Source organism: Gymnoscopelus microlampas, assembly GCF_963454915.1.
Source record: "Gymnoscopelus microlampas genome assembly, chromosome: 4".
Lineage (NCBI taxonomy): Eukaryota > Metazoa > Chordata > Actinopteri > Myctophiformes > Myctophidae > Gymnoscopelus > Gymnoscopelus microlampas.
In genome coordinates, this window is record NC_139941.1 from 50752629 (window position 1) to 50779230 (window position 26602).

General features: G+C 42.8%; 1 protein-coding gene across 3 annotated transcripts in view; it reads left to right on the plus strand.

Moving 5' to 3' along the window:
• The window catches only part of rtkna (rhotekin a), a 161488-nt gene that overhangs the window by 41893 nt on the left and 92993 nt on the right, over nucleotides 1–26602 (plus strand). Inside the window, exon 1 of one of the 3 annotated variants that reach the window (XM_084055726.1) lies at nucleotides 25052–25663. The exons of the other annotated variants lie outside the window; for them this stretch is intronic. Within the exon in view, the coding sequence (XP_083911852.1) occupies nucleotides 25568–25663 (96 nt within the window). The 5' untranslated portion in view covers nucleotides 25052–25567. Of the gene's footprint in view, nucleotides 1–25051; nucleotides 25664–26602 lie in introns of those variants that run through there. 3 annotated transcript variants of the gene reach the window in all.

Below are 26602 nucleotides of genomic sequence, written 5' to 3' on the forward strand. Positions count from 1 at the left end.
TGTCCGGTGGGGGGGGGGGGGGGTCGGTTGGGGTGGAGGGGTGCGTGACCCCATGCCTGTGTTGCCCCCTCCTCTCCACGCATGCCTGTGTTTTAATGGCTTTGTTTACTGGAGCGAGTGAGTGGAGCGGCTGTGACTCTGTTGTGTTTGCTGTTTAGTTGTCCTTGTAACGGTGTCTCCCAGCAGTCCAGACATTGTGTTAAATTTGTATTAATCACCAGCGGGGTGAGGTGGGTTAGATAATTTTGGCGCTGCTGCCCAGCCCGCCCTCTACGTCCAGGTGTGTGTGTCTGTGTGCGTGTGTGTGTGTGTGTGTGTGTGTGTGTGTGTGTGTGTGTGTGTGTGTGTGTGTGTGCGTGTGTGTGTGTGTGTTTTGTCCGGTTTGTCCTACAAAAACCTTTTTATTCCCTCCAGTTTATTTTTCTCTCAGTTTTTCTCCGTGTCTCTCTGTCTCCCCCTCTCTTTCTCTAAGCTCCATCTACCTCTCTCTCTCTCTGTCTCTATTGCTCTCTCTCTCTCTCTCTCTCTCTCTCTCTCTCTCCCTCTCTCTCTCTCTCTCTCTCTGTCTCTATCGCTCTCTCTCTGTGTGTGTGTGTGTGTGTGTGTGTGTGTGTGTGTGTGTGTGTGTGTGTGTGTGTCTCTCTCTCTCTCTCTCTCTCTCTCTCTCTCTCTCTCTCTCTCTCTCTCTCTCTCTCTCTATCTCTCTCTGTCTCTATTGCTCTCTGTCTCTCTATATATCTCTCTCTCCCCCTTTCATCTCTCTCCATCTCGCTCTGTTTCTCTCATCTCTCTCGACAGAGACGAGACAAAGACGGACATATTGATCTCTGTCTGAGAAGAATTCAGTGGTGGCAGCAACATCAGTGAGCATAATAAAACACAGGATGTGTTGTGTATAGTGCAAGTAAGAGCAGAGACATAAGAGTCTAAAAGAGAAAGAGAGAAAGAAAATTGAATAAAAATGAATCAAATGAATAGACTTAGAAGGCCGACCCCAGCCATCTGCACTCTGTCTAACCGAGTTAACATGATGTATATAATCTATCAATGTACCGAGTATATCCTCTCTGTCGGGTGTAAACCTCATATGTCCAAAACTGTTGCTTTTCAGGATTCAAATTCAAAAGCATCAAAAGTAGCAGATCTACAAGCTCGAAACGCGTCGCTTCGCGCCGCGTTTCGAGCTTGTAGATCTGCTACTTTTGATGATTTTGCGTTCATTTATGAAAAAACACAAAAGGTTAAAATATGGCCATAAGAGGTTTCTGCCCGACAGCAACGATATAATATACAATCTATTTAACATCTGTTGCCTATTGGTTTATGTACAGAGTATCACCAGTGGAAATGAGACTAATATGAGTACAGTGTCAGCCAGCCTTCAGCATCAGTGGGTATGAGGATAATACAGTCTATCAACAGTGAAATGTTTTTTAATGAGTATATTTTGTTGCTGGCGGCCAGAAACCTTTTTCCATAAATTGACGCCCTCCTTGATCATACTACAGCAGCAAAAGTAGCAGATCTACAAGCTCAAAACTTTTCAAAACGTTTCGAGCTTGTAGATCTGCTACTTTTGATGATTTTGAATCTGAATCCTCAAAAGTAACAGTTTTGGACATGAGGTTTCCACCCGACGAGAGACGATATATATACACAGTATATGGGCTAGTTAATAGAATGAGTATATAATATGGTGTTTTCTGCTGTTCTCCTTTAAACAAGGCATCTGCCACGGTTCTACTGAGCGTCCCCAGTGGTCCAACTAAATGTATGTGCCAACAGCCAGAGAGTCAAGCAGGCTGGAGGAGCCATTAATCCAGGAACATAACAGAATGTATGGGGGGCTTTGTTTGTTGTGCAGAGCCTGATGATGGCTGCTGGCACACAGGACGCTCCAAGTCACTTTGTTTGGCGCCCGGGGGGGGGGGGGGGGTGAGTCTGTGGCTGAATCCTCGTTCCCACCAGCTCATCGTTGACAGGCCTTCATCGGGACAGCGTCCAGATATTCCTCCTTATCTGCAACCAACCACCTCCAGATTTGTCCAGTTTAAGCCGTTTAGACCTGGGAAACCTATATGTGTCATACCTTTTAAAATCGGGAAAGTTCCATATTCTAACTTTTTGTGTTTTTTCGTAAATCAACGCCTTACTTGATCATACTACAGTGTCACACAAAAGCATCAAAAGTAGCAGATCTACAAGCTCGATACGATAATATCGTTAATCGCTATTATTTTGGCCACAATCATTTTCATATTGTCCTATCCCTAGACAACCCCCCCAACATAGCTAAGGATACTGGCTACGACAGACTGGTAGATCATCTGCAGCAGCCTGTTGCTAGACCTGTCGCAATTACTATTATAATCAACTAATCGTTACTATTTTTTGCATAATCGTCATAATCATTTCCATTTTGAAATATTTTCAAACATTTCAAAAATAGTGGAAAAAGTAGATATACAAGCTGACGCGTTTTGATATGTTTTTGAGTGGTGTAGCCGCTCCTATAAGTGGGGTTGGGACCCATGACCCATCCGTCGTGAAAATTTGTCTTTCGCTGTACTGTGATTGGCTGATAAGTATTCAGACCACTTTGTGATTGGCTAGCGAGACACATGATGAAATTCATAACCTATAAAACTTTAAAAAAAAACATTTTTTTTAAAAGTGAGCTTCCATCACTGTGATGACCTTAAATAACACCGCTCACTTCACACTGGGTGTGATTTTTTTAAGTCTAAAGTTATTAAATTATGTATGTTATTTGTCATATTTGCGGTGTGCAACTTTGTTTACCAAGCCTAAAAGCAGAAGTGTAATTTTTTATTCATATATGTTCCAATGTTCAACAACAGAAACACAATTAAATGGTTAATAGCAATTACTTGAGAGACAATTAATTGTCAAGTAAAATGTCATAATCGTGACAGCCCTACAGTACTGGTTGCACACATCGAAGGAGCCGTCAGTCAGTCTTTGTCTCTCCTCTCTCTCTCTCTCTCTCTCTCTCTCTCTCTCTCTCTCTCTCTCTCTCTGCTATAGTCATCCAACCCACTGACATGCAATGCTTCCCAGTTTTACATGATTGCATGCATTGCATCTCTTTAGCAGATGTTCAGAGACATGTGGCTCTTCTGTGTTATAGTTTATACATTATACAGACACACTTTAAGCACCCTTGTGTTCCTGTGTGTTTTTTTGCTGCTGCTGAAGCCATCTTTTTAGTTTTTGTGGTCTGGCTTGAAATTACATAATGGCCAATAAAGGAACAATAAAGTTTTCATGTTGTTTTCAGCTTGTCTATGTAACTACCTATGAAACGCTTTCAAGGCCGCCCTTTCTCTCTCTCTCTCTCTCTCTCTCTCTCTCTCTCTCTCTCTCTCTCTCTCTCTCTCTCTCTCTCTCTCTCTCTCTCTCTCTCTCTCTCTCTCTCTCTCTCTCTCTCTCTCTCTCTCTCTCTCTCAAAGGACAAAAAAAACTGCAACCCCGCAACTATCAATATTTACAAGCAACTTTACAGAAAAAACAAGCCTAAAGTGGCTTATAATAAGCAGAGTTGGCAACACTGGTGTCTGCCTCTCCCGTCCTTGGTCCTTGTTGAGTGACAGTCACGTGACAGACTGTGACCTCATATAGTGAAAGGAGGTTTTGAGCCTCAGACCACATCATTCATCAGCCTTTTCACAATATTTTCACTCACCTTGGTAACCAGAACAGGACAGCATTATTTAGCTCACTGAACCAACGCACATCAACGCCCTCCAGCGTGTGTATCAAGGTCGGCTGACCTTGGGAATACTTTCCCAAGGTCAGTGCAGTACATAGGTACTCAACCAGAGGAAGCTCCACCAACTTTGTGCCTCACTTATTTACCAGCTGTATGGGCCAAAGTTCATTACTGTACACTGCAACAGATGCATGGGACAATCTACCCACAAACATTAAGACCACTATCTCTATGGCTAGCTTTAAGTCCTCCCTTAAGAGATGGCTCATTACCAGCTCAATCGAAAGTTACATTTTATTTGAGTCCCCCCCCCCCCCCCCCCCCCCCCACACACACACACACACACACACACACACACACACACACACACACACACACACACACACACACACACACACACACACACACACACGTACTCATGCACATACATACACATACACACAAGCACACACACATGCGCACATACTCACACGCACGCACGCACCCACACCAAAATCAACAGGACCACGATGGAAATAAGCTTCTAGCTTTCTTGTGTCTATCCTTTTGATGTTTTCCTGTGTACATTGCTTTGTTCTGTGCATATTGGCAATCAATACATTAATCAATCAAAAAGGTTAAAGTCAAGTTTATTAGTATTTCCCAAACTGGGAGATTTATGTTACAGCAGATGATAAATACTCTAAAAACACAGTAAACATACTGTACATAAAGTAGAAGATAGACATACTGTAGACATAGACATGGTACCAAGATCCAGATAATAATAACCGTACTGTATAAGTGTAACAACAGCCGTCCTCCCTCCCACCCACCTCCATAATTATGGACAGCAGACCATGACCACATTGCACCCTAGGAAACAAAAGAAAGAACACATCAGCACATCGTTAGCATCCTCAGAGATGGAGATGATAGGCCTGTCAACTGTCTCACGCTCATTCAGAATCATCTTAATTGTCTTAATCACAGGTTTACAGGTGTGTGAAAGAAAAGAAAGAGGGGAGGAGTAGGGTATCAGTGCATGTAGGCCTACATGAGATTAAGGTGCAGAGTATATCGCTAAGTGTCAAGTTCAACCATATAGTCCACAAAAGGTTGCTTTGCTGGTGTTCATTTTGCTGGTATTCATTCCCTAATCAGTGGATCGTGTTTATTTGATACACTTACAATATGTTTTAGCTCTTGCTCATTTTGTCTCATCTGTTTAAGAAAGTAGGTAGCTGATATATTGCACTTTTACCTTAGCGCTAGGTATACTTTTTAGAAGAGAATGCACTTAAGACTTCTGGTGATTAGTAGTTTTCTTGCCTACAGTGTGTTGAATGCACTTATTGTAAGTCGCTTTGGATAAAAGCGTCTGCTAAATGACTGTAATGTAGATATATTATTCATCTTTGGTTTTGTTATAATAGGCAAATCAACAGCTATACAGTAAGCGTGAGACACCGATGCCATGTCTATTTAGGTCTCATGCGTAGCTGTTGATTTGTTGAGGTTTGTTTGGAGTGTCTTAACTATTGTGATCTGAGTGGAGCGTCACCATGGGAAACAGGGGGTCATGTGCTTTATGGCCTGCAGAGGGAGCCATTGCTCCATTTTACATGCTGTGGCGGGAGCAAGACAGGACAGCCAATGTAAAAAAAAATAAAAAACTATTTTCACCTTCCTTATCACCATTTCAGTTGATATTAATCTCTCAACCATAAATAATGATGTATTTTTACATCTCTGTCCAGTTGGAGCTGCTCTTAAGGAGAAAAAGAGCTACAAGCTCACAACATGAGCTTGTAGATCGTCTATTTTCGGCGAAGTTTGGTGTAATAAATATTGAGAGGGTTTCATTAAGCTATCTATGAAATCTATGAAAAGGTGTGTGTGTGGGGGGGGGGGGGGGGGGTTCATCTCTCTCTCAGCTAAGGGGTCCTTGGCTTGAGAATCATTGAAGCCCCTGATTTAGGCATTTCAGCAGACACTCTCAAATCGATGTGGTTTAATTCATTGCGGCAACCTTTTCCTGGATCAGGGCCCACTTGAAGATCTGCCGTGGGCCACTGTTTTAATTGGCTAACGAGCTGCTTGTGCAGAGTGGTCAGAGTGATGCTGGTCTCCTGTGATTGGCTGAGGAGGCTGAACCATCATTCCTCCAAAGTCAGCAGTGATTCTGGAAGCATGCCAGAGTGCTCGGTCTGATGCTGCTGACACGACCTGAGGGGGGTGTGCGTGCCCTCGTGTATGTGTTTGTGCCTATACAGTATCTGTGCGGGTGTGTAGTAGATTTTATGTGCCTGCCTACGTACAGCATATGTGTGTTGCCGGTTGTGTGTTTGTGTGCCTGCCTACAGTATGTATGTATGTGTGTTGGCGTGCGTGCGTGCGTGCGTGTGTGTGTGTGTGTGTGTGTGTGTGTGTGTGTGTGCCTGAGCCTGCCTATGTATGTGTGTTGGCGGTTGTGAGTATGTGTGTGCTGCTGGCAGGTCTTGTGTGAATCGTTGAAGGTCACTATTTTTTATGTTTTTTGTGTGTGTGTGTGTGTGTGTGTGTGTGTGTGTGTGTGTGTGTGTGTGTGTGTGTGTGTGTGTGTGTGTGTGTGTGTGTGTGTGTGTGTGTGTGTGTGTGTGTGTGTGTGTGTGTGTGTGTGTGTGTGTGTGTGTGTGTGTGTGTGTGTGTGTGTGCGCACCTATACAGTATGTGTGCGGGTGGGTAGTAGTTTCCCTGCCTCCGTATGTGTGTTGCCGGTTGGTTGTGTGTGTGTGTGCCTGCCTACAGTATGTATGTATGTATGTATGTATGTGTGTTGGCATTTGTGTACGTGTGTGTGTCTGTATCTGTGCCTGCCTGTGTATGTGTGTTGGCGGTTATGAGTATGTGTGTGAGTGGTTAGTTGGTTGTGTATGTGTGTGTTTGTGCGTGGGCCTATACCATACCGCGTGTGTCCGTGTGTGTGTGTGTGTGGGGGGGGGGGGGGTACACCGTATCCGAGCACATAGCCTGTTATATATTTTTCAATTACACTTTCCAGAACCAGGGGACTATGCGTAGAAGAATATCAAGTGTGTTGTTGACGTCCTGCTTGGTGGATAACTAATGGTGTCTGTGTGACGAAGCAGACAGCCTCATTGCTCCAGCAACTCTCTGCCTTTTTCACAGCCTGCAGTTTGAAGCAATTTCTTTGCTTCAAAAATGGCATTTATTTCCAGCAAGTGGAAAAATGACATATTTGACTATGACCTGCACACTATGAGGTGAGAACAGGAAGTTGTAGAGCAGAGGGTTGATTCCATTACACCACTCGTGTGTCATCATTAGGGTTGCCATGGAAATAAGGAATTGTCCCTTATTTGGAAACTAAGACGTGTCCCTTATTGAACTAATAAGGCACACACACACTTTGTTCCTTATTTTTGGGAATCAGACAATGACTCACATCTTACAAGTTCAAACAGCTCTTATACATGTAACAGAGTGGTTCACTACCTCAGCCTGATGGCCTGAAAGTCTAATATCTCCCCCAAGCGATAGGGATATCTACCCTTGGGCTTAGTGGGTAAGATGTTGGCTTTGCACACGGGAGACCCGGGTTAGAATCCCGGGCGATACATACATACACTATGATACAGGTTGTGAAACACTTAAAACCCTCTAGACTCCTTAAACTAGACCTGAGTTATCTCTGTACTTGGCTGTACCATGTTCTCTGTCTACACCAAATGTCTTTGCCGATCTACAAGCTCACAACGTGAGCGGCTATTTTTGGCTAACGTTCCCCCCAGAATACGGATGCTGGGGTTCAAGCAGGGACGTGCTGGCCACTGGGAAATTCGGGAACATTCCAGGAGTCATTGTAAAGTGCTTTGAGCACTTGGAAAAGCGCTATAAAAATGCAATCATTATTATTATCAACAACGGGGGGTAACCCTAAGGTAATACATAGTCATAGTGTACAGTAGTCTAGCCTAGACATCATAGGGTTGTCTTACTGAACCTGTTGGATATAAAGGGGATGAGGTCACTGAGAAGCTACAGGCATGTCAAACCGACTCACACACTAGCACACACAGAGATAGCATCCATTGGACATGCCTTGTCATTACGCCGGCTGCATGTGTCTGACTTATGAACGTTTATCTGTCATCACGCGTTGGTCACGCCTGACTACTGAGAATGACTGTCCTCCTGGGGGAAAACCAGACAAATCTGTGTGATACGTCTGGTTTTCACACCTCGTTATGCACGGTGATGTCATCAGGTTAACCAGGTGTGTAGTTTTTTTTTTTTAGCACACCTGACCTGACCCTAAATCTTAACTGTTACACACAGATTTGTAATTAATACGATTGTGCATGATTATACGTGTGTAAGCATGTACAGTATATGTACTGTAGGAATGAGTGATAGTGTTGTAGGGCAGTGGTGCTCAAAGTGGGGGTCCAGGGACCCTCAGGATTACTTGAGGTTGGTTCCAAATGGACCCTTACAGTTCTGTAACTCTGAGAGAGTACAAAATGCATTTTGTACTCTTTGAAATTAAAAATCACACCCTGTGTGAAGTGAGTGGTGCCTTTGATGAGCCCCATATTGACCCCCGTATTGATGTTGTCATCAATGTTTGTGGACAGACATAGAAAACAGACTAGAAAATGTGCTCCTCGGAGCACAAGTCTCTGCCAGCAGACCCGTGCTATTTCAACCAAAGGAAATCACTTACCCTATATTTAACCATAGTTTTCTAGAAATGTTCTGATTCTTAGATTAGAACATCTAAGAGTGACATCAGTGCCATCAGCCAAGCTAATATTGGACATGTTAGCTTGGCTGACTTCGAAACATGTAAACAATGTTTCGAAGTGATACACCTATTTATAGGGCTCTATTTTGTCATGCGTCTCACTAGCCAATCAAAGCACACCCTTTCAACATATTGTCACGTGTCACGTGATGCTTGACCGATGTTAGCTTGGTGGACACACGGACATACATACATACATACATACATACATACATACATACATACATACATACATACGGACACACGGACAAAGCCAGATATAGGAGTGGTTGCCTTCGGCACCACTCAAAAAAGTTTGAGAACCACCGTTTGTAGGGATATGAGGTTGTGAACTCTGGATACACCAGTATATCGTTGCTGTCGGTTAGAAACCTATTATCTCCATATTCTAACTTGTGGCTTTTGCCCTACTTGATCACATTACAGCCGCGTCACACAAAAGTGTCAAAAATAGCAGATCTGCAAGCTCAAAACGCGGCGCGAAGCGACGCGTTTTGAGCTTGCAGATCTGCTATTTTTCTATTTTTTCTATTTAAATCCTGAAAAGTAACAGTTTTGGACACATAAGGTTTCCACCCGACGGAGCCTTTGGATATGCCTTTGGATTTTGTGACAACCACACTCTATTATTGCAGTATGTAGAACTATACAAAAAGTTATGAATTGTTTTATTCATTTATTTTACTCAATCTGTCAGTACTTTGTGCGCACTCATTTCCCAACGCGAAGGCAAATTCAATATATTCAATAAAGAAACCACTTTCGAACTGATGTCCCCTATTCTAGAAATGTCATTATATGGGAACATTTTAAATTATACAAAATAGTGCTCTCCAGTGTTCACAACCAACGCCTCACATTTGACTTGCTCTTTGGTGTACATTGTGGAGAAAAAGTTTTAAAGGCACTGAGATATACTGTCACTGACTGTACAGGATGTTGCAGGATGTTGCTGCTATATTCTCTGTGCCTTAATGCAGCTGGGTTTTAACGTCAGACCTGGCAGGTTTAGCCAGTGATGGAGCATTATTTCTTCTTAGCGTGCCACTGACTGCACCAGCATACACAGTGACTCATACTGAATAATAGTAGCCTGATAACAGAGTAGCAGAGCAGACTGATACGCTAAATTTCTGTTGTAAATTACCGTACCACTACTACTAGGGTATGTCTGATATTTTAGCAAACATGTCCCCGTCTCACCTCGCTCAGCTCCTACACCCTGCTGCAACTATTATGATCTGCCATTACGTTTTTGTGAAACTTCTTTTTGCTTTCTTTCTTTTTCTCTCCGAATTCAGTTGTTGGGTGTGTTTAGTCCAGGTTGAAAGTGGTTAAAAGAATAGTTCACCCCAAAAAAAGTGTTCCCTATCCAGTCACCCCATGGAGACTTGAATTCATGGATATCTTTTTGTTTTTGTCGTATTCCTAAGCCAATAATTTGATGACCAGCGGATCGGTAGGCAGCGGTTCCGGTAGGAGAGACAAAGGAGACTCTTTGTGTCTCCTACCTACTCCTATGAAAAGTATGAACAAGCGCTTTTGACAAATAATAACTGCACTGGATCCATTGCAACACTGGTTCTTTTATTCCCATTTTAATATCCAGTTTTGGACATACACGTACAGTAGAATAGAGTCTGCCAGACAGCAACCATTATGCTCTGTAATATTTCTCTGTGATGCTGGTGTGACTTCCTCCTCCTGGCTGTGAAGCTCCATAAAGTCCTGGGAGAATATCCTGGCGCGGCTGTGATGACAGTCATACAGAAAGAACCTTGACCCGACTGTAGTTGTATCTCATAATCTGAGACTAGTTGTTTCCCACAGCTTCTAGTGCCGTTTGTGCGTATGTACGTACGTGTGTGTGTGTGTGTGTGTGTGTGTGTGTGTGTGTGTGTGTGTGTGTGTGTGTGTGTGTGTGTGTGTGTGTGTGTCTGTGTGTGTGTGTGTGTGTGTGTGTGTGTGTGTGTGTGTGTGTGTGTGTGTGTGCGTGCGCGCAGCACAATCATGCAGATGTGACACAGCCCATTTGTTTATGTTTATGTCTAGCTCTGTGTGTTTGTGTGTATATGTGAGGTTTGTTTCTGTGTGTACATGTGTCTCTGACAGTTAGTTGTGTGGGAGCCATGGCTGAAATGGGTGGGGCTCAGTTTACAGATTGCGTCTAGATGACAGTCGGTGGGGCCTTTGTTGTGGGCAGGGGGGCCCTGCCCGCCTGCCTGCCTGGGTGCCTGAGGGCCTGTGTTGGCTGGTTCCCTGCCACATATGCCATATTTTAAGATATGTCTGAGGCACAGACGTTTAGATAGAACCCAATCTGGGAATCCATTCGGTAAAAATAAAAGTTATAAAAATAAAAAAATATCTTATATTTTTGCCTCAGGAGGCATCACCTCCTTTTTTGTGTAGTCCACTTTTTTTCTTAGTCCACTTCCTCCTGGGTGCTTCTGTGTTTATTCCCACTAACAACAACAACACTACAGTATGTTTAGGGCAGTGATGCTGCAATCTGTCTTGAGAGATGAGGTTGAACCTGACCTACATTGGATTTTTTGGGGTTCCGATACCGATATTAGGCTGTAAAAATGGTCACAGGTATGCATGTCACTTAATGCCCTACATCGGTATGCAACAGTGTCAAGAAAAAGTTGCGAAAACAGCCGATCTACAAGCTCACACAACGCATCGCATCGCAAGCTTGTAGATCGGCTGTTTTCACTATTTCTGAATGTTTTGGTTCCATGTTCTTGGGACATACAGTAGGTTTCTACCTGACAATGACGACATACATTATATCATGTGTCACCACGAGCCACTTCTTTCCCCCTGACAGTAACTGCTTTACATTCAGAATGACAGCTCAATAAGAATACAAATGGCACCGTAATTGGAAGAGAATAATCCGATCCGGTCTGATTGGAAGATATTTTCATTCTGGTTGAGAGGGGTGGTGATGTAAATCTTTTTGATATTCAGAATCAACAGGAAAATATCAGCATGTAAACACTTATTCCCATCGTTTATCTCTGGTGTGTTGGTCCCAGACAGAATCACTTGTGCATGTCAAAAGTAATATTCCGATTAAATACTTTGAGGCAGTTAAAACGAGGATTACTTTTATTTGGCGTCCACGTAAGCAGTTAAGTTGGCATCTCTGATCTGAATTATTTCATTCTGACTGAATAAATATTGTTCATGTAAAGTTTAAACACAGTCAGGGAGGAGTTTCACTAACACACACTCCGAGGTTGATGCTGTCCCAGTACCCCTCCCTCCCTGCTGAACTTGGCGCCCCTTTGAAATTCAATTCAATTCCAAGTCTTTGTTGTGGTTTCCCAAAGTAGTTCTCGCCACCGTTTTAGCCACTACGATGTATTGAGTCATTTAAATGTCGCCACACCAGACATATCGGTTAGGTGGAGATCTCCGATATGTCTGGCTACACCATGTCAGACCACTAGTGCAGTGACCAGTGTTGGAAAGTACATTTACTCAAGTACATTTGAAAATAGCCGATGTACAAGCTCACAATGTGTTGCGAGCTTGTAGATCTGCTATTAAACAAAATATTTGTATACATTTTATACATACAGTATGATAACTTGTGAAACGGGTGCATAACGAGTACCTTTTGTTGAGCTTTTGTTACTTTAAGTATGTTTTTATGCCAATACTTTTGTACTTTCACTCAAGTACATTTTGATTACCGGACTTAGAGTGTTTCTACATTGCAGTATTGATACTTTTACTTAAGTCAAATATTTGAGTATTTTTTTCCACCACTGGCAGTGACACAAGGACCCAATCCCCTGCTGACGTTCCCACCCTTTTTAGATTGGATTAGGACGTGCCAGACTTTTGAAGTAGTTTGCACCGTCAACATGATGTAATAATGGCCGCCTCCCCATCCTCCCTACTGTTCACAGCACATGACTGTCTGTAGGGAATTATACATCTGAGGATGTGTCATGAGTCATGACACTGAACATGATACAAGGGAGTCACAACCACAGCCACATCATGAAAGAACAGACACAGAGACAGTTACATACATTACACTAAAGAGACAGAGACACCTACATATATGAAACTAAAGAGACAGAGCCACGGCTACAGACATGACACTGAACATGATACAAGGGAGTCAGAACCACAGCCACATAGTATGTCATTAAACATGAAAGAACAGAGACAGAGACGGCTACATACATGGCACTAAAGATACAGTTACATACATGAAACTAAAGAGACAGCTACATAGATGACACTAAACATGAAACTAAAGAGACAGACACAGCTACATACAAACTAAATATGAAACAACATGAAACGAGACAATTCAATTCAAAGGGGCTTTGTTGTATATGAGAAAGCATACGTTTAGATTGCCCCCCCCCCCCCCGGAAATCGCGTTGCATTGCATTGGATGAAAATGCAATTGAATTCCGCGACCGGGTGGTTTACCAGGCTAGTGTTATCTTGCAACTGAGAGGAGATCTATCTCACAAAACCATAAGGAGTTAAGTGCATTTGCTGTCAGAAATAGTTAGCCTATACATTCACTATAGGAAAGGTTAGCTCAGGATAACCTTTTGAAACAAATGGCAGCGATATTTCAATGTTATGCGTTAGAGACACAGCTACAGTACCCACATGAAATTGATTGATTGATTGAATACTTACTAGCAGTTCACAAAAAAAGTGGTGTGGTGGTATATGCTTTAACTTTTTACAGGGGCCAGTTCAGAAACTCAACATGAAACAGCAGAGACAGAGACACAGCTACACACAAAACTTGTTCGAAGCTCACAACATCAGGATGTGACGTGTTGTGAGCTTGTAGATCGGCTATATTCATTATAGGCGATTAATATGACAAAGTATATAACTACCTCACTTTGCTGCAGTTTATTTGCTATAGATACTGAGATCACTGATTAACTGACTGCTCAACCATGTATCCATCCATACATATCCTGAGAGGACCCTGGAACCTCAATGCTATGTTGCAAACCATCGTCTCTGTCGGGTGGAAACCTCATATGTCCAAAAATGTTACTTTTCAGGATTCAAATTCAAAAGCATCAAGAGTAGCAGATCTGCAAGCTCAAAATGCGGCGCAGAGCTGTTGTGTGACGCTGTAGTGTAGTATGATCAAGTATGCCAGTGGTTTTCAACCCTTTTTATATCAAGGACCATTATTTATTCGGCATTTGAGCCACAGCCCACCTTTTGATGAGATCCAGACTCTCAGACCCAAGACTTAGAATGTTTTGTTATCGTTGGATAAGATTTTTGTCCACAATTCCATAGGAGAGATAACAGGCAAACGTTGATCAAATGACAATTCTTTGATTAAGTAATGCAGATGTTTAACAATAATTTAACTCGTAAAATGAAACCAAATGGACCCGTAAGAGTTAATGATCTATAAGGGTCCATTTGGTTACCAACTCTTCATACAAACAACTCTCCAACTCTCTAGCTGGGGACCACCTGGAACCCCCTCAAGGACTGGTTGAGAAGTAGGGCATTCATTTATGAAAAAACACAAAAAGTTAGAATATGGAGATAAGAGGTTTCTGCCTGACAGCAACGAAACACATAAGAGTGAGTTCCTTGTTCCTTATCCCCCCTGGTGGTCATGTGGTGTAACGACCGCTGGCTAAACTGGAGTGACCCACATGGACCTCTTGGTTCCAGAGTGTTGTTGGTGTTCTTTAGACAAACTGATTAGCACCCGTCAGACAGGAAGTGTTCCGTATTATCCTCACGTCCGTTCAGAAAGAGCAAAACGTACCGGCTATTGTTGTCAAAGCTCTCTAAGAGCCTATTACGTAAAGGTCTGCCCTGGCGTGTGTGTGTGTGTGTGTGTGTGTGTGTGTGTGTGTGTGTGTGTGTGTGTGTGTGTGTGTGTGTGTGTGTGTGTGTGTGTGTGTGTGTGTGTGTGTGTGTGTGTGTGTGTGTGTGTGTGTGTGTGTGTGTGTGTGTGTGTGCGACCAAACGTGCCCACAAGTATAGAAGAATTTGACAACCATTTTCCTGGTGGAAATGGCAGTTTTATGGTTAAAACAGAGAGAAGTTTACAATTAGAAACATTTTCATGTTGGGATTGGTCAGTGTCAGTGTCGTGCACTGAAAAATAGCTTATATATATATATATGCTATTTTTAGGCTTACAGTTAAAAATGGCAACATTTATTAAAAATAACATTCATGAAAATCGCTGGACAAATGTTTCTGATGTTCTCACAAGTATAGTAATACAAATATGTGTGTGTTCTTCTGCTTATCTTCATGAGGACCAGACATCCTGACAGGGAGAGAAAGTGATTAAAGTGAGGACATTAATCGTGTCTATCATGTTTAATGGCTCTATTTTAAGCTTAGAGTTTAGTTTCTGTAGAGGTTATGTAGAAGTTAAGTTTACATATAGAGTTATAGGCTTAGGTAGGAGTTTCTACCCCGGATTCAAACCCGGGTCTCCTGTGCAAGTGTTGACATGTTAACCAATGAGCTAATAGAGCCTGCCTTCTTGCGAAAGGGAGACTTTTTGTTTTTACCTTCAGGCAGGACCACTTGTCAACCAGTCCTATCAAACCAGACACCGGCAAGGAGACCAAATACAACCACCCCAATTATAGAAGTTATATTGTTGTATTAACATACTTTCCACAGATTTGACCAAATAACGTTGTAATCCCTAAAAAAAATGGTTACATAGTACAGCTTTAAGTTTAGGTAGAGTTAGGATTTGGTAGAGGATAAGGTTATGTAGAGTTTAGGTTTAGGTAGAGGTCAAGGTCAGGTAGAGGTTAATGTCAAGTAGAGGATTAAGGTGAGGCATTTTACTTTGAAGGTTATGGTGACAGTTAAAGGTCATGGAAGGAATGTGGTCCTTTATGGAAACCAGTTGAAGGTCCTCGCAAGTTCAGCAATACAAATATGTGTATGTGTACTTTGTGTTGTGTGTGTGTGTGTGTGTGTGTGTGTGTGTGTGTGTGTGTGTGTGTGTGTGTGTGTGTGTGTGTGTGTGTGTGTGTGTGTGTGTGTGTGTGTGTGTGTTCGTGTGGGGAGGTTAATTTATCGGCTCATGTTGGAACAAAATGATTGAGTTGTTATGTGTGTAAACATTCCTCTCCGACCGTTGCCAACGTAAAACATCGAGCCGTACCTGAGATGCTGTGAGATCTATAAATCATCATTTATATTCCATTCCATAGCACAGCAAGCCTTCGCTTGCCAAACAGAACCGATCTTCAAGCTAGATATCTATAGAAGATTTGTTATTTTTGGCAAGAGCTCACCCTCTCGTGATGGAGTATTTAAATGAAGTGTCTGACTTCTCCCTCCTGTCAGCCAATTATCTCATCACAACAGCCAGGTGGAGCCTTCCATTGCTATACATCAATGGTTCTGAAACTGTTTGTTTTTGAAACTTTCACATTTCAAGAAACCCCATAAATGGACCTGTAAGGGTTCCAGACCTTTTAGGGTCCATTTGGAGTCCCTGGACCACACTTTGAGAACCACTGATGTACATGAATCTATTGTTTAGTGTTCTGTTTTCACCGATAGCATCAGAATCCCTGTCAGGCTGAGCTGTAGCCATCACTCACCCAAAACATGTGCAAACAACCCAAAATGCTTGGGGTGTTTTTGGCCCCATTACGAACCTAGCTCTCTCTCCGCTATACAGCTCAGAGATGAGGTTCCACTGGACTGGCTACCGGCAGCGGTAGAACACCGGCAAAGGGTCCGTGGATTACCTCTTTCGCCACATCATATACAAAAACTAAAGTTAGACCCCTAAACCTACATATGTTTGAGGATTTTGCGGCACCCTAACCTTTTAGAACGGGGTTGAAAAAAAAACAAAATAAATCCTTACGTTTACTGTAATAACAAACCCCTCTAAAGTCGATTATATTAACGAGAAGATATTTCTGTTTGTATCATAAGCTTACATGCCATCATCATACACAATCCTGTACCTTTCACCAGCAAAAAAAACAGAAACATTAAAAAAGAAAAGTCATGTTTGTTTGTTTGTTTGCAGCGCTGACAGTAACAAGCTCATCCCCACAGTACATCACATGACTTGCAGCGGTATTGAGGTGCGATGTGGTTATCGTCAGAATCATGCAGTATCTCTATGTGGGCCAGTGGTCTTCCTGCTAGCATAGCAACACCCTGTTATTGAGATAATAGTTGTTTTCTGCCTCTGAGCGGCTGTCATAAGGTACCTTTCAGTAGCACTGTACTGTCACCACACACACACACACACACGCACACACACACACACACACACACACACACACACACACACACACACACACACACACACACACACACACACACACACACACACACACACACACACACACACACACACACACACACACCTGATGTATTCTGTTCTTCCTTGTTATTTCCTTCCACATTGTGAATCATTATGTGACTCTATAAGCCTCTGGGCTGGCTCTGCTTGGAGCCAAATCAGAGCTGGAAAATGCCCTGGAAGACATTGCTGCTCAGATGGTTTTCACCATAAGGGTTTTAGTTTTTCACAATCGTTTGTGTAGCCAGACTTAAGTTGAAATTACCAGATTGGCATCAATTTAAATACTGAACATCGTTAAAGTCTATTTAATGCTATCTTTTCTTTTTTGTCTTACTGTTACTCGTTATTGTTTAGTTGTGTTGCCTTTCTCCATTCCAAAGTGCTTTTACAGTATGTCACATTTTGCACATTGTTACATTCGAATGTTGGCCATAAGGGATGAGCAATATGTCCCACTCCTCTGCAATATTTAAAGCTGCATTATGTAACTTTCGTGTCCTACCTACCTCGGATTTGTCCCAGAGTCACCTGCGCAAGTGCTGATTTGTTTTTACCACTGAGCCAATAGAGCCTGCCTGCTTGCTCTGGGGAGAACCACCGTGCATCAAACAGTTAATAGGCAGGTCCGGGGCACCACAGGAGTGGGAGCCATCAGCAGACAAAAGAGCACTACAACATCACGGATGAATAAATGAGTCAGCATGACTTGGATGAAGATGCACTTAGCATTGAAACGTGAGTCACTTGTTTACTTAAGCACCTTGTAAATAAAAAGGCATGTATTAATCCGTGATGCTCCAGTGCCTCATTCTTTTTGGAACAAGGTAGATTTTTCCTAGCTCCTGTGCCATGAATAAAGGCATGAACATGTAGGCATGAGTCATCCAATCTTATGAGTAATTTTGATTCGCAGGCGAGTGATTAGCATTTCTCTATCGTTCATGTATCACTTAGTCCACTGCCAATTTGATGACTGGCGGAAAGATGCTGATGTCTCCGGTAGGAGACATTAAATGATTGGCTCAGAAATACAACAACAACTAAGAAATCGACATGAATTCAAGGCTTCATGGCGTAAGTAATTGATAGAAAATAAGTCATTTTTTGGGTGAACTACTCCTTTAATGGGTTAAGCCACTAACCCCCATTTGATACACTTTTTATCTCTTGGACCCCAATCTACCTTGTAGGGAGTGTGCCATTTGGTATGGTACACTCTCTGCGTTATAGATTGATTTGATTCCTAACTATCAGTCATTTAGCTTGGGAACCCCCCTCAAGGACCCCCAGGGGTCTCTCTCTCTCTCTCTACACCACATGTTGAGAGCCAGCAGTCCAACGCTGGTTAGTTACCTTTCTCTGGAAACACAGAAGCCACGACAGCGAACACAATACGTCTTTATGGACAGACGTGAGTCTGTTTTAAGACGTAATTCAACACAGCTCTGCTCTGGCCGGGTTGGAGGTTTTGATAAGTGGCTTGTCTGGGTGTTTTTCCAGCGTTTGAGGAGCATGGTCCAGCCAGGCTTCAGTTTCAAAGAGGGGTCTGACTGGGTCTGCCTGTAAAAACACCTTATAGAGGAGAGTAGAGCCTTCCTCTGCTTCATAGGGCTCATACAGTGGAGACACACACACACACACACACACACACACACACACACACACACACACACACACACACACACACACACACACACACACACACACACACACACACACACACACACACACACACCAGAGTCCCACAATGTTTTCACGAGCACCCAACACCCTCCCTGTGTATTCACCTCAACTATTCCTCTTTGCAACTCCCTTCCTTCACCTCAGGAACAATAAATCTCTTACTGTGTGTGTGTGTGTGTGTGTGTGTGTGTGTGTGTGTGTGTGTGTGTGTGTGTGTGTGTGTGTGTGTGTGTGTGTGTGTGTGTGTGTGTGTGTGTGTGAGAGAGACAGATTAGTCGGGTAATTTAAAGTCGCAGGGCGGAGGCTCCTCTTGGGGAAATGACCTGGCTTTTGCTACCGCTGCTGTTTTTGGCGCAAAGGTGAAAGTTTTTGTTTTTTTTCTTTACAGCTCGGCTTTTGTTTTCAACCGTTTGCTCACTTTTCTTTATGTTCCAGAAGTGTGTCGTTTCGTTGCTGTCGGGCAGAAACCTCTTATCTCCATATCTTATATGTATAACTTTCCTCTTCTACCCCGGATTTGAACCCGGTTTCCTGGGCAAGTGCTGGCAAGTGCTGACATTTGACCATCAGGTCAAAATTTGTGTCAGATCCTGTGTCTAGGTGAGACATGACCTTTGAAACAATCTAAATGTCTCAATAGCAGAGCAAGGAGACAAAATATAACCACCCCAATTGTACAAGTTATATTGTATTAAAATACTCTACCATACAGATCGGACAAAATGTCATTTTATTGATTAAAAAAGTTACTAGTGAGTGAGGCTTTAACTGTTTTTTTCCCCCATTTAATGTCCCTACTTGATCACACTGCAGCGTCACACAAAGGCATCAAAAGATGCCAGTAGACACATCTTTTTAAATTGAATCCTGGAAAGAAACAGTTTTGGACATATGAGGTTTCCACCTGACAGAGACGATATATGAAACATGTTCACACATGTTGGCCTGAAGCACAAGGCATGATGGGGGAAACTTACATTTCCCATGCCAATAAAAAGCCCTGTTGAATTGAGTTATATTGAATTGAAATGAATTGAACTAAAGTGAGTTGAGAGACAGAGAAAGAGAGACTGTGTGTGTGTGTGTGTGTGTGTGTGTGTGTGTGCGTGTGTGCGTGCGTGCGTGCACACTACACGTACAGAAATGAGGGGGTGATGTGTGTGTACAGTATGTGTGTATTTGTGTGTTTAGATAGAGTTGTAAAGTGAATACCAGACGTGTGTGTGTGTGTGTGTGTGTGTGTGTGTGTGTGTGTGTGTGGTGTGTGTGTGTGTGTGTGTGTGTGTGTGTGTGTGTGTGTGTGTGTGTGTGTGTGTGTGTGTGTGTGCGTGTGTGGTGTGTGTGTGTGTGTGTGTGTGTGTGTGTGTGTGTGTGTGTGTGTGTGTGTGCGTGCGTGCGTGTACACTACACCTACGGAAATGAGGGGGTGATGTGTGTGTACAGTATATGTGTGTGTTTACATAGAGTTGTGAATACCAGAGCTAGGTGTGTGTTTGTGTGTGTGTTTACATAGTGCTTGTGAATACCAGAAGAGTGTCTGCTCTGTGTTTGTATGTGTACATACGCACGCACGCACGCACACGTGTGTGTGTGTGTGTGTGTGTGTGTGTGAGTGTGTGTGTGCCGTGCATGCATGTGAGTCTGTGCGTGTGTATATTTGCACAGTGTTTGTGTGTGCACCAGCAGGAATGTGTGTTTTAATTTATAGTGGCTCTGGCTGTGACTCAGTGAAGCGAGCGACGCGCTAAAAGATGACTCCGGTTTCCTGTGTCCAAGAGTCGTCCAATTGTGGTCCTCCGTGCGTGTCTGGTCTCTCCCACGCCACGGGAATACACACACACACACACATACACACACACACACACACACACACACACACACACACACACACTGAGAGAGAGAGAGAAACAAGACAGATTCATATAGTCAACACATTCTAATAACCCCATGGCAATTCACATGGAAGCACGTTGCTGTCGGGTGGAAACCTTGTATGTCCAAACCTTTACTTTTTCACTGCCAGAATAAATAAATAAATGAATCACCCACTATTTTCTTACCTTTTCAAGTAGTCACAGAATATTTATCTCCAGTATGATCGATCCCCTGATGGTTGCTAATCACGGGGAGTTTCACTCTGCTTCCGCAAAAAAAAAGAAAATGTCATCTTGACCCCCCGTTTGCTTGTTATAGGCCATTGAAAATAGCATGTCTCATCAAAAATACATAGTAAAACACAGGAGGCGAGACACAGACGATTCTCCTGGTTCTGTGTGCATCTGGGGATGAAATGGTCACTCATGTGTTAGAGAAAAGCACCATCTAGTGGAAACACCCCCCAAAAAAGTCGCCAAAATCGTCCGTGGCAGTGTGGTCCTTTGGAAAAAAAAGTCGGGAAAAAAAGTACTGAAAATAGCCGATCTACTAGCTCTACGTAGATCTTGTAGATCTGCTATTTCCACTACTTTTGTGCGATGTACTGTAGGGCATAATGATTTACTAAAAAAGAAAAAACAGCCTACACATTTTAAACATTGAGATACGAGGTCTCTGCTGGACACTGATGACGGCCAGCTGTATGGGGTCAAGCAGGACAAGGCGGTGGAGGATAGATGTATAGAGGTTTTATAAAGTGCTACAGGCAGCATAAATCGCTCCTTTTTTCCTCCCTCCCTCCCAAAGGAGCTGCGATACAAGTGGAGCTTAAAGCTCAGAGTCAAGTGGAGCAAACTTTGGAGATTTGCTTGTTCTGCTGGACTGCAGCAACCCTGAGGAAGATATAGGAAACATAAATCGGAATGAGATTAACCCATTCAGATCGGGAACGCATCTGTGTGTCATTTTAAAATTTCTTTGGGCTATTCAAAAATAGCAGATCTACAAGCTACAAGCTTGTAGAGTGTCTTCTGTAGAACATTTTGTGCAAATCTTTTGGATATATACTTTTTTAAAGCAAGCATTTGCAACTCAAATCTTTGCTTCTGGGGGATTCTACAAATGTCTTCTAAATCCAGTTAAAAAAAAAATACTTATGTTGCTATAATCAATGGTTCTCAATCTTTTTCATGTCAAGGACCACCCAAAATTATATGTATTTGGCCAAGGACCCCTATCTCAAAATATTTAGTTCCAGGGACCCCCCAGAAGCAAAGATTTGAGTTACAAATGGTCGCTTTAAAAATATATATATTCAAAGATTTGCACAAATGTTCATGATTTTAAAAGAAAATAGCAGATCATCTGTGCTATGAGCTTGTATATCTTCTATTTTTGAATAGCCAACGTATAAAATAATGGTTTAAGTGGTTACACAGATGCGTTCCCGGTTTTAATGGGTTAATGGACATTGTGGATGTAGCTGTGGGATTTAAGTAAGTAAGTAAGCCTTGCTGAGCCATATGGTCCTATAGGTCAGGAGCCCACCTCCAAAGTACACCCCCTGGACATGACGCTAGTATGTCACAGGGACTTATACCCCCCCAATCCAACCCTTGATGCTGAGTGCCTAGCAGGAGGCACTGGGTCTATGGTATGACCTGGCCAGGGGGATCGAACCTCGACCTCCCAATCTCATGGTGGACATTCTAACCACAAGGCCACTGAGCTGGCTAAGTTCAAATATATATATTTCTGTAGGTTTATATTTTTTGGAATACAGAATGTTTTTGTTGGTCCATTAAATGAAGCTTTTTTTTCTTTTCGATTAGTCACCCCATGGAGACTTGAATTCATGAATATTTTTTTGTTTGTGTAGCATCCCTAAGCCAATAATTTGATGACCAGCGGACCGATAGGCAGCGGTTCCGGTTGGAGACACAAAGGAGACTCTTTGTGTTTCCTACCGGAACCGCTGCCGGTCATCAAATTATTGGCTTAGGAATGTGACCCATGCAAACAAATATCCATGAATTCAAGTCTCCATGGGGTGACTAATCGATAGAATAAAAGTCATTTTGGGGGTGAACTATCCACTTAAGGATATTTTCGTCACTTCGTCTTTGGCACGTTTGGCATTGTCTGCATTATTGCTTATTATGTGCCATTATAAACGGCACCTGCTCCAAATAGTCATAACATAGAATAATTCACTGGCTGCTGGTGGAATAACGCTCAGTAAAAAACGAGCCATGATGACAACACCTTTCGATAGGGACACACTTTATAACTCCCTCACTCAGCACCCGACCATGTCACTCCAAATTCGACCCTAATTCTAACCCTAACCCTGACCTAAAACTTCGCTACTATTAACCTACTAACTCGGCCATCATACTATAGTGTCACACAAGAGTAGAAAAAATAGCAGATCTACAATCTCAAAACGCATCGCATCACAACGCGTTTTGAGCTTACAGATCTGCAATTTTTTTATTTGAATCCTGAAAAGTAACAGTTTTTTGGACATACTGTATGAGGTTTTCCACCCGACAGCGATGACATACAACGTCAATGGACAAAATGAATGACGCAGCACAAACACAAAACATGAATCTCCATAACCACATTTATTTCCCCATAATGCATTCTTCTCAATAACACATAACACAATGAATAGATGAACAACAGGAACATCATGGTGACATGCTGGGGAACCCCCCTCCTCCTCCATCCCAACCCTAACCCAACCCAACCCACCCCCACTAACCCAACCTAACCCACTCCCACTAATATCCCCGGGACACTAGAGTTCAAGAAGCAATGAAAAGATTAAAGCCACTGGGTGACAGAGGGGGGGTTGTATATCCTGACATATTTCAGTTGGCCTTTCCAAAAAAAGAAATACTCTTGGCCCCTTGACCGAGTTGGCTGACGCTTATCTTATCCAATCCAAATTTCTAGCAATTTGTACCACCAGACACACATAAACACACATACAAACAGTGTGTGTGTGAACACATTTTTGGGGGGAGTTTTCTCTCTGTTTCGCTCTTGAATCTCAACCACAAAGTCATCTGACATGGTTATAATTTGACCATTTATTATCCACCCCATAAAATTTACAAAGCCCTACCCTCCCTCCCAGCACGCACGCACGCACGCACGCACGCACGCACGCACGCACGCACGCACGCACGCACGCACGCACGCACGCACGCACGCACGCGCACACACACAGACCACTAAGCTTCTGTGACAGTCTGGTATTTATTTATGTATTTGTTTGTTTTAGAGGGGCGTGGCGTGTAGACTTTAATCTACAGTAACCCCTGTCCTCTCCTATCGCCAGATTTCTGTTTCTGACCCTTTTTTTTTTGTTCATTAGCATGGGCCATGGCCAGAGGCGCTTTGTGTGGGTTAATTTAGCACAGCAGCTGAGTTCAGTGTAAGGACACACACACACACACACACACACACACACACACACACACACACACACACACACACACACACACACACACACACACACACACACACACACACACACACACACAGTGCGCTAGTTGTGTCCAGTGGTGGACACTGGACAGTAACTAAGTACATTTTGTTGCTGTCGGCAGAAGTGTTTTTTTGTTAATTAACACCCCCATTGATCATACTACAGCTCACACAAAAGCATCAAAAGTATCTACAAGCTCAAAAGGCAGTGCGAAGCGACGCATTTTGAGATCTGATACTTTTGATATTTTTGAATTTGAATCCTGAAAATCCTGAAAACACATATGAGGTTTCCACCTGACAGAGACGATTTCACTCATTTCATTTGACTGAAAGTTTAAAAAAAATGGATTTTCTTTTTTAAGCTCATGATTTAATATTCTACATTTCAAACTCTTTGGGGTCCCAAATTAAATGTTCTGAAAATGTTCTGAAAATGTCAGATTTTTTTGTTTCTGAAAATTCTGGAAAATGTTTAAAAGATCTGAAAAATCTGAAAAAATCTGATTTTTTTAAACGTTTTTTTTTTTGGTTTGTAATGTTCTAAATTTCAAAACAGCAATGCATTAAGATTAACAAGAGAACATGTTCTTCTTAAGTTGTACTTGAATACTTGAGTTGAATATTTACTACTACGAGTATATTGCTACTTATTTGTCCACCACTGGACGCGCGCGCGCCCCCACACACACACACGCACACACGCACACACACACACACACACACACACACACACACACACACACACACACACACACACACACGGAGCGCTCTCAAACGCGGAGGCGATGCCCTTTTTGCGGAGAGAGGTCTCACACACACCCCACACACACGCACACAACGGACACGGACTGGACAGACAGACAGACAGTCACTATTGAGGGACACAAAGAGTGCAGAACAGAGAACAGAACAGCGGTTCTTCCCTCTGAGGCTGCTGAGACTGTTCTGTTCACTGTGGGAGTCTGAGAGAGCTTTGTTACACAGAACACCCTGAGGAGAGAGAGAGTGGTAGAGAGACAGAGAGAGAGAGTGGTGGAGAGACAGAGGGAGAGAGGGGAGAGTGGTAGAGAGACAGGGAGAGAGGGGGGAGAGAGAGAGAGAGAGAGAGGAAAGTGCAGAATAATACGCGCAGTGAACGAGTTCGGGATTTAGTTTTTTATAGGCTTGGATGTACTGGATGGGGCTTATTAGTTAATACAGTTATTACAGTGTTCTTACAGTGTTCAGTCTGTGCTGTCAGATGGGTTGAAGCCTGACTGTCGTCTCTCCACCTCTGTCTGTCTGTTACATTGTATCTGCTGGTGAAACTTTACATGGAAGACGATCAACGGCGTTTTGGACACATTATTAAGTGGATACATTATTGGATACATTATTAACATTTTTACGCACGGAGAGGATTATACAGCGCTGGTCCTTCAGACCGGCGGTGATTCTTCAGAAAAGATAAACCGGGAGCAGAAACTATTACTACTATTGACAACAAGTGCAGTATTTCTTTTACTTTTTGATCTGAAATTATGGCGTTTTCGGTCGTTTTTTGCCTCAAAACGCACGGATTTTAAGTCTCGCGTAGTTTAATTATAGTCTTCAAAGTGATTTTTGAGGATCTTATACATCTCTTCTTCATAAAAAGATGCCGGTGGATAAATTCTCCATCATGGAAGATAAGCTGTGGATTCTGGAGGATCTGAATATGATGTACATTCGTCAGATAGCGCTCAGTTTACAGGTAGGATCATTGATAGCGCATTTCATGGGTAACGATGTAGAAATGTGTTACAGTTCTCTGTTCTTCCCAGATGCGGTGTTATTGTTAATGACTTGTTGTCACTCTCTCGCCCTATAAGTTGTCGGGTGTGTCAGGGAGTGAAGTGACACTTTATTTTTACACGCAGGAAATCACAGAGTGTGTGTAGACACCAGTTCAGTTGGCTGTTTCTCACACTGTTTTAATAGGGGTTTATATGTATTTTTCCTTTAAGGCTAAGCCTACTATGAATGAATATACATCCTAATATATGGGACTGACATCTAGTGTAGAGACCAGGGGGTGTCACCAAATGATTTTGGGGGTTGTTAAATAGGCTATTAGTAAGAAAGAGGCAAACGTTGTGAAAATAGCCAATCTACAAGCTCACTGCATTATGAGCTTGTAGATCTGCTATTTTTGCAATATTTATATGTCTGTGAAATCAAGTCAAACTAAATGCAATGCCTCAACTCCTACAATTAGTGCTTGTCAGGGTGGGGGGTCCCCCGTTCAAATATGATTATTTTGGGTGGTCCCCAGTTCAAATATGATTACTTTGGGGGCCTGAAAAGTTTGTAAACCCTTGGTGTATAGAAGCAGTTCAGTTGTCTGTTTCTCAGACTGTTGTTTAAGGGGTTGCATGTACATTTCCTTTATGGCTGCACTACACATGAATATACATCCTGATATCAAGCAGGCGATGTGACTGAAATCTATTTACAGACCACCCCTCAGCCCCCAGCCCCCCCCCCCCCCCCCCTCTCTTCTCATGTAGTACAGTGGATTATTGAGTGAGTTTTGCAGCTGTGCCTTGGGCTTGTTGTAGAAACCATCTATGTGAATAACGGGTCAGTCATCAGGCCGCAGGCGTTTACACTGGTGTGGTTTCTCTCTCCCTGAAGATGCCAAAAGCTCCCA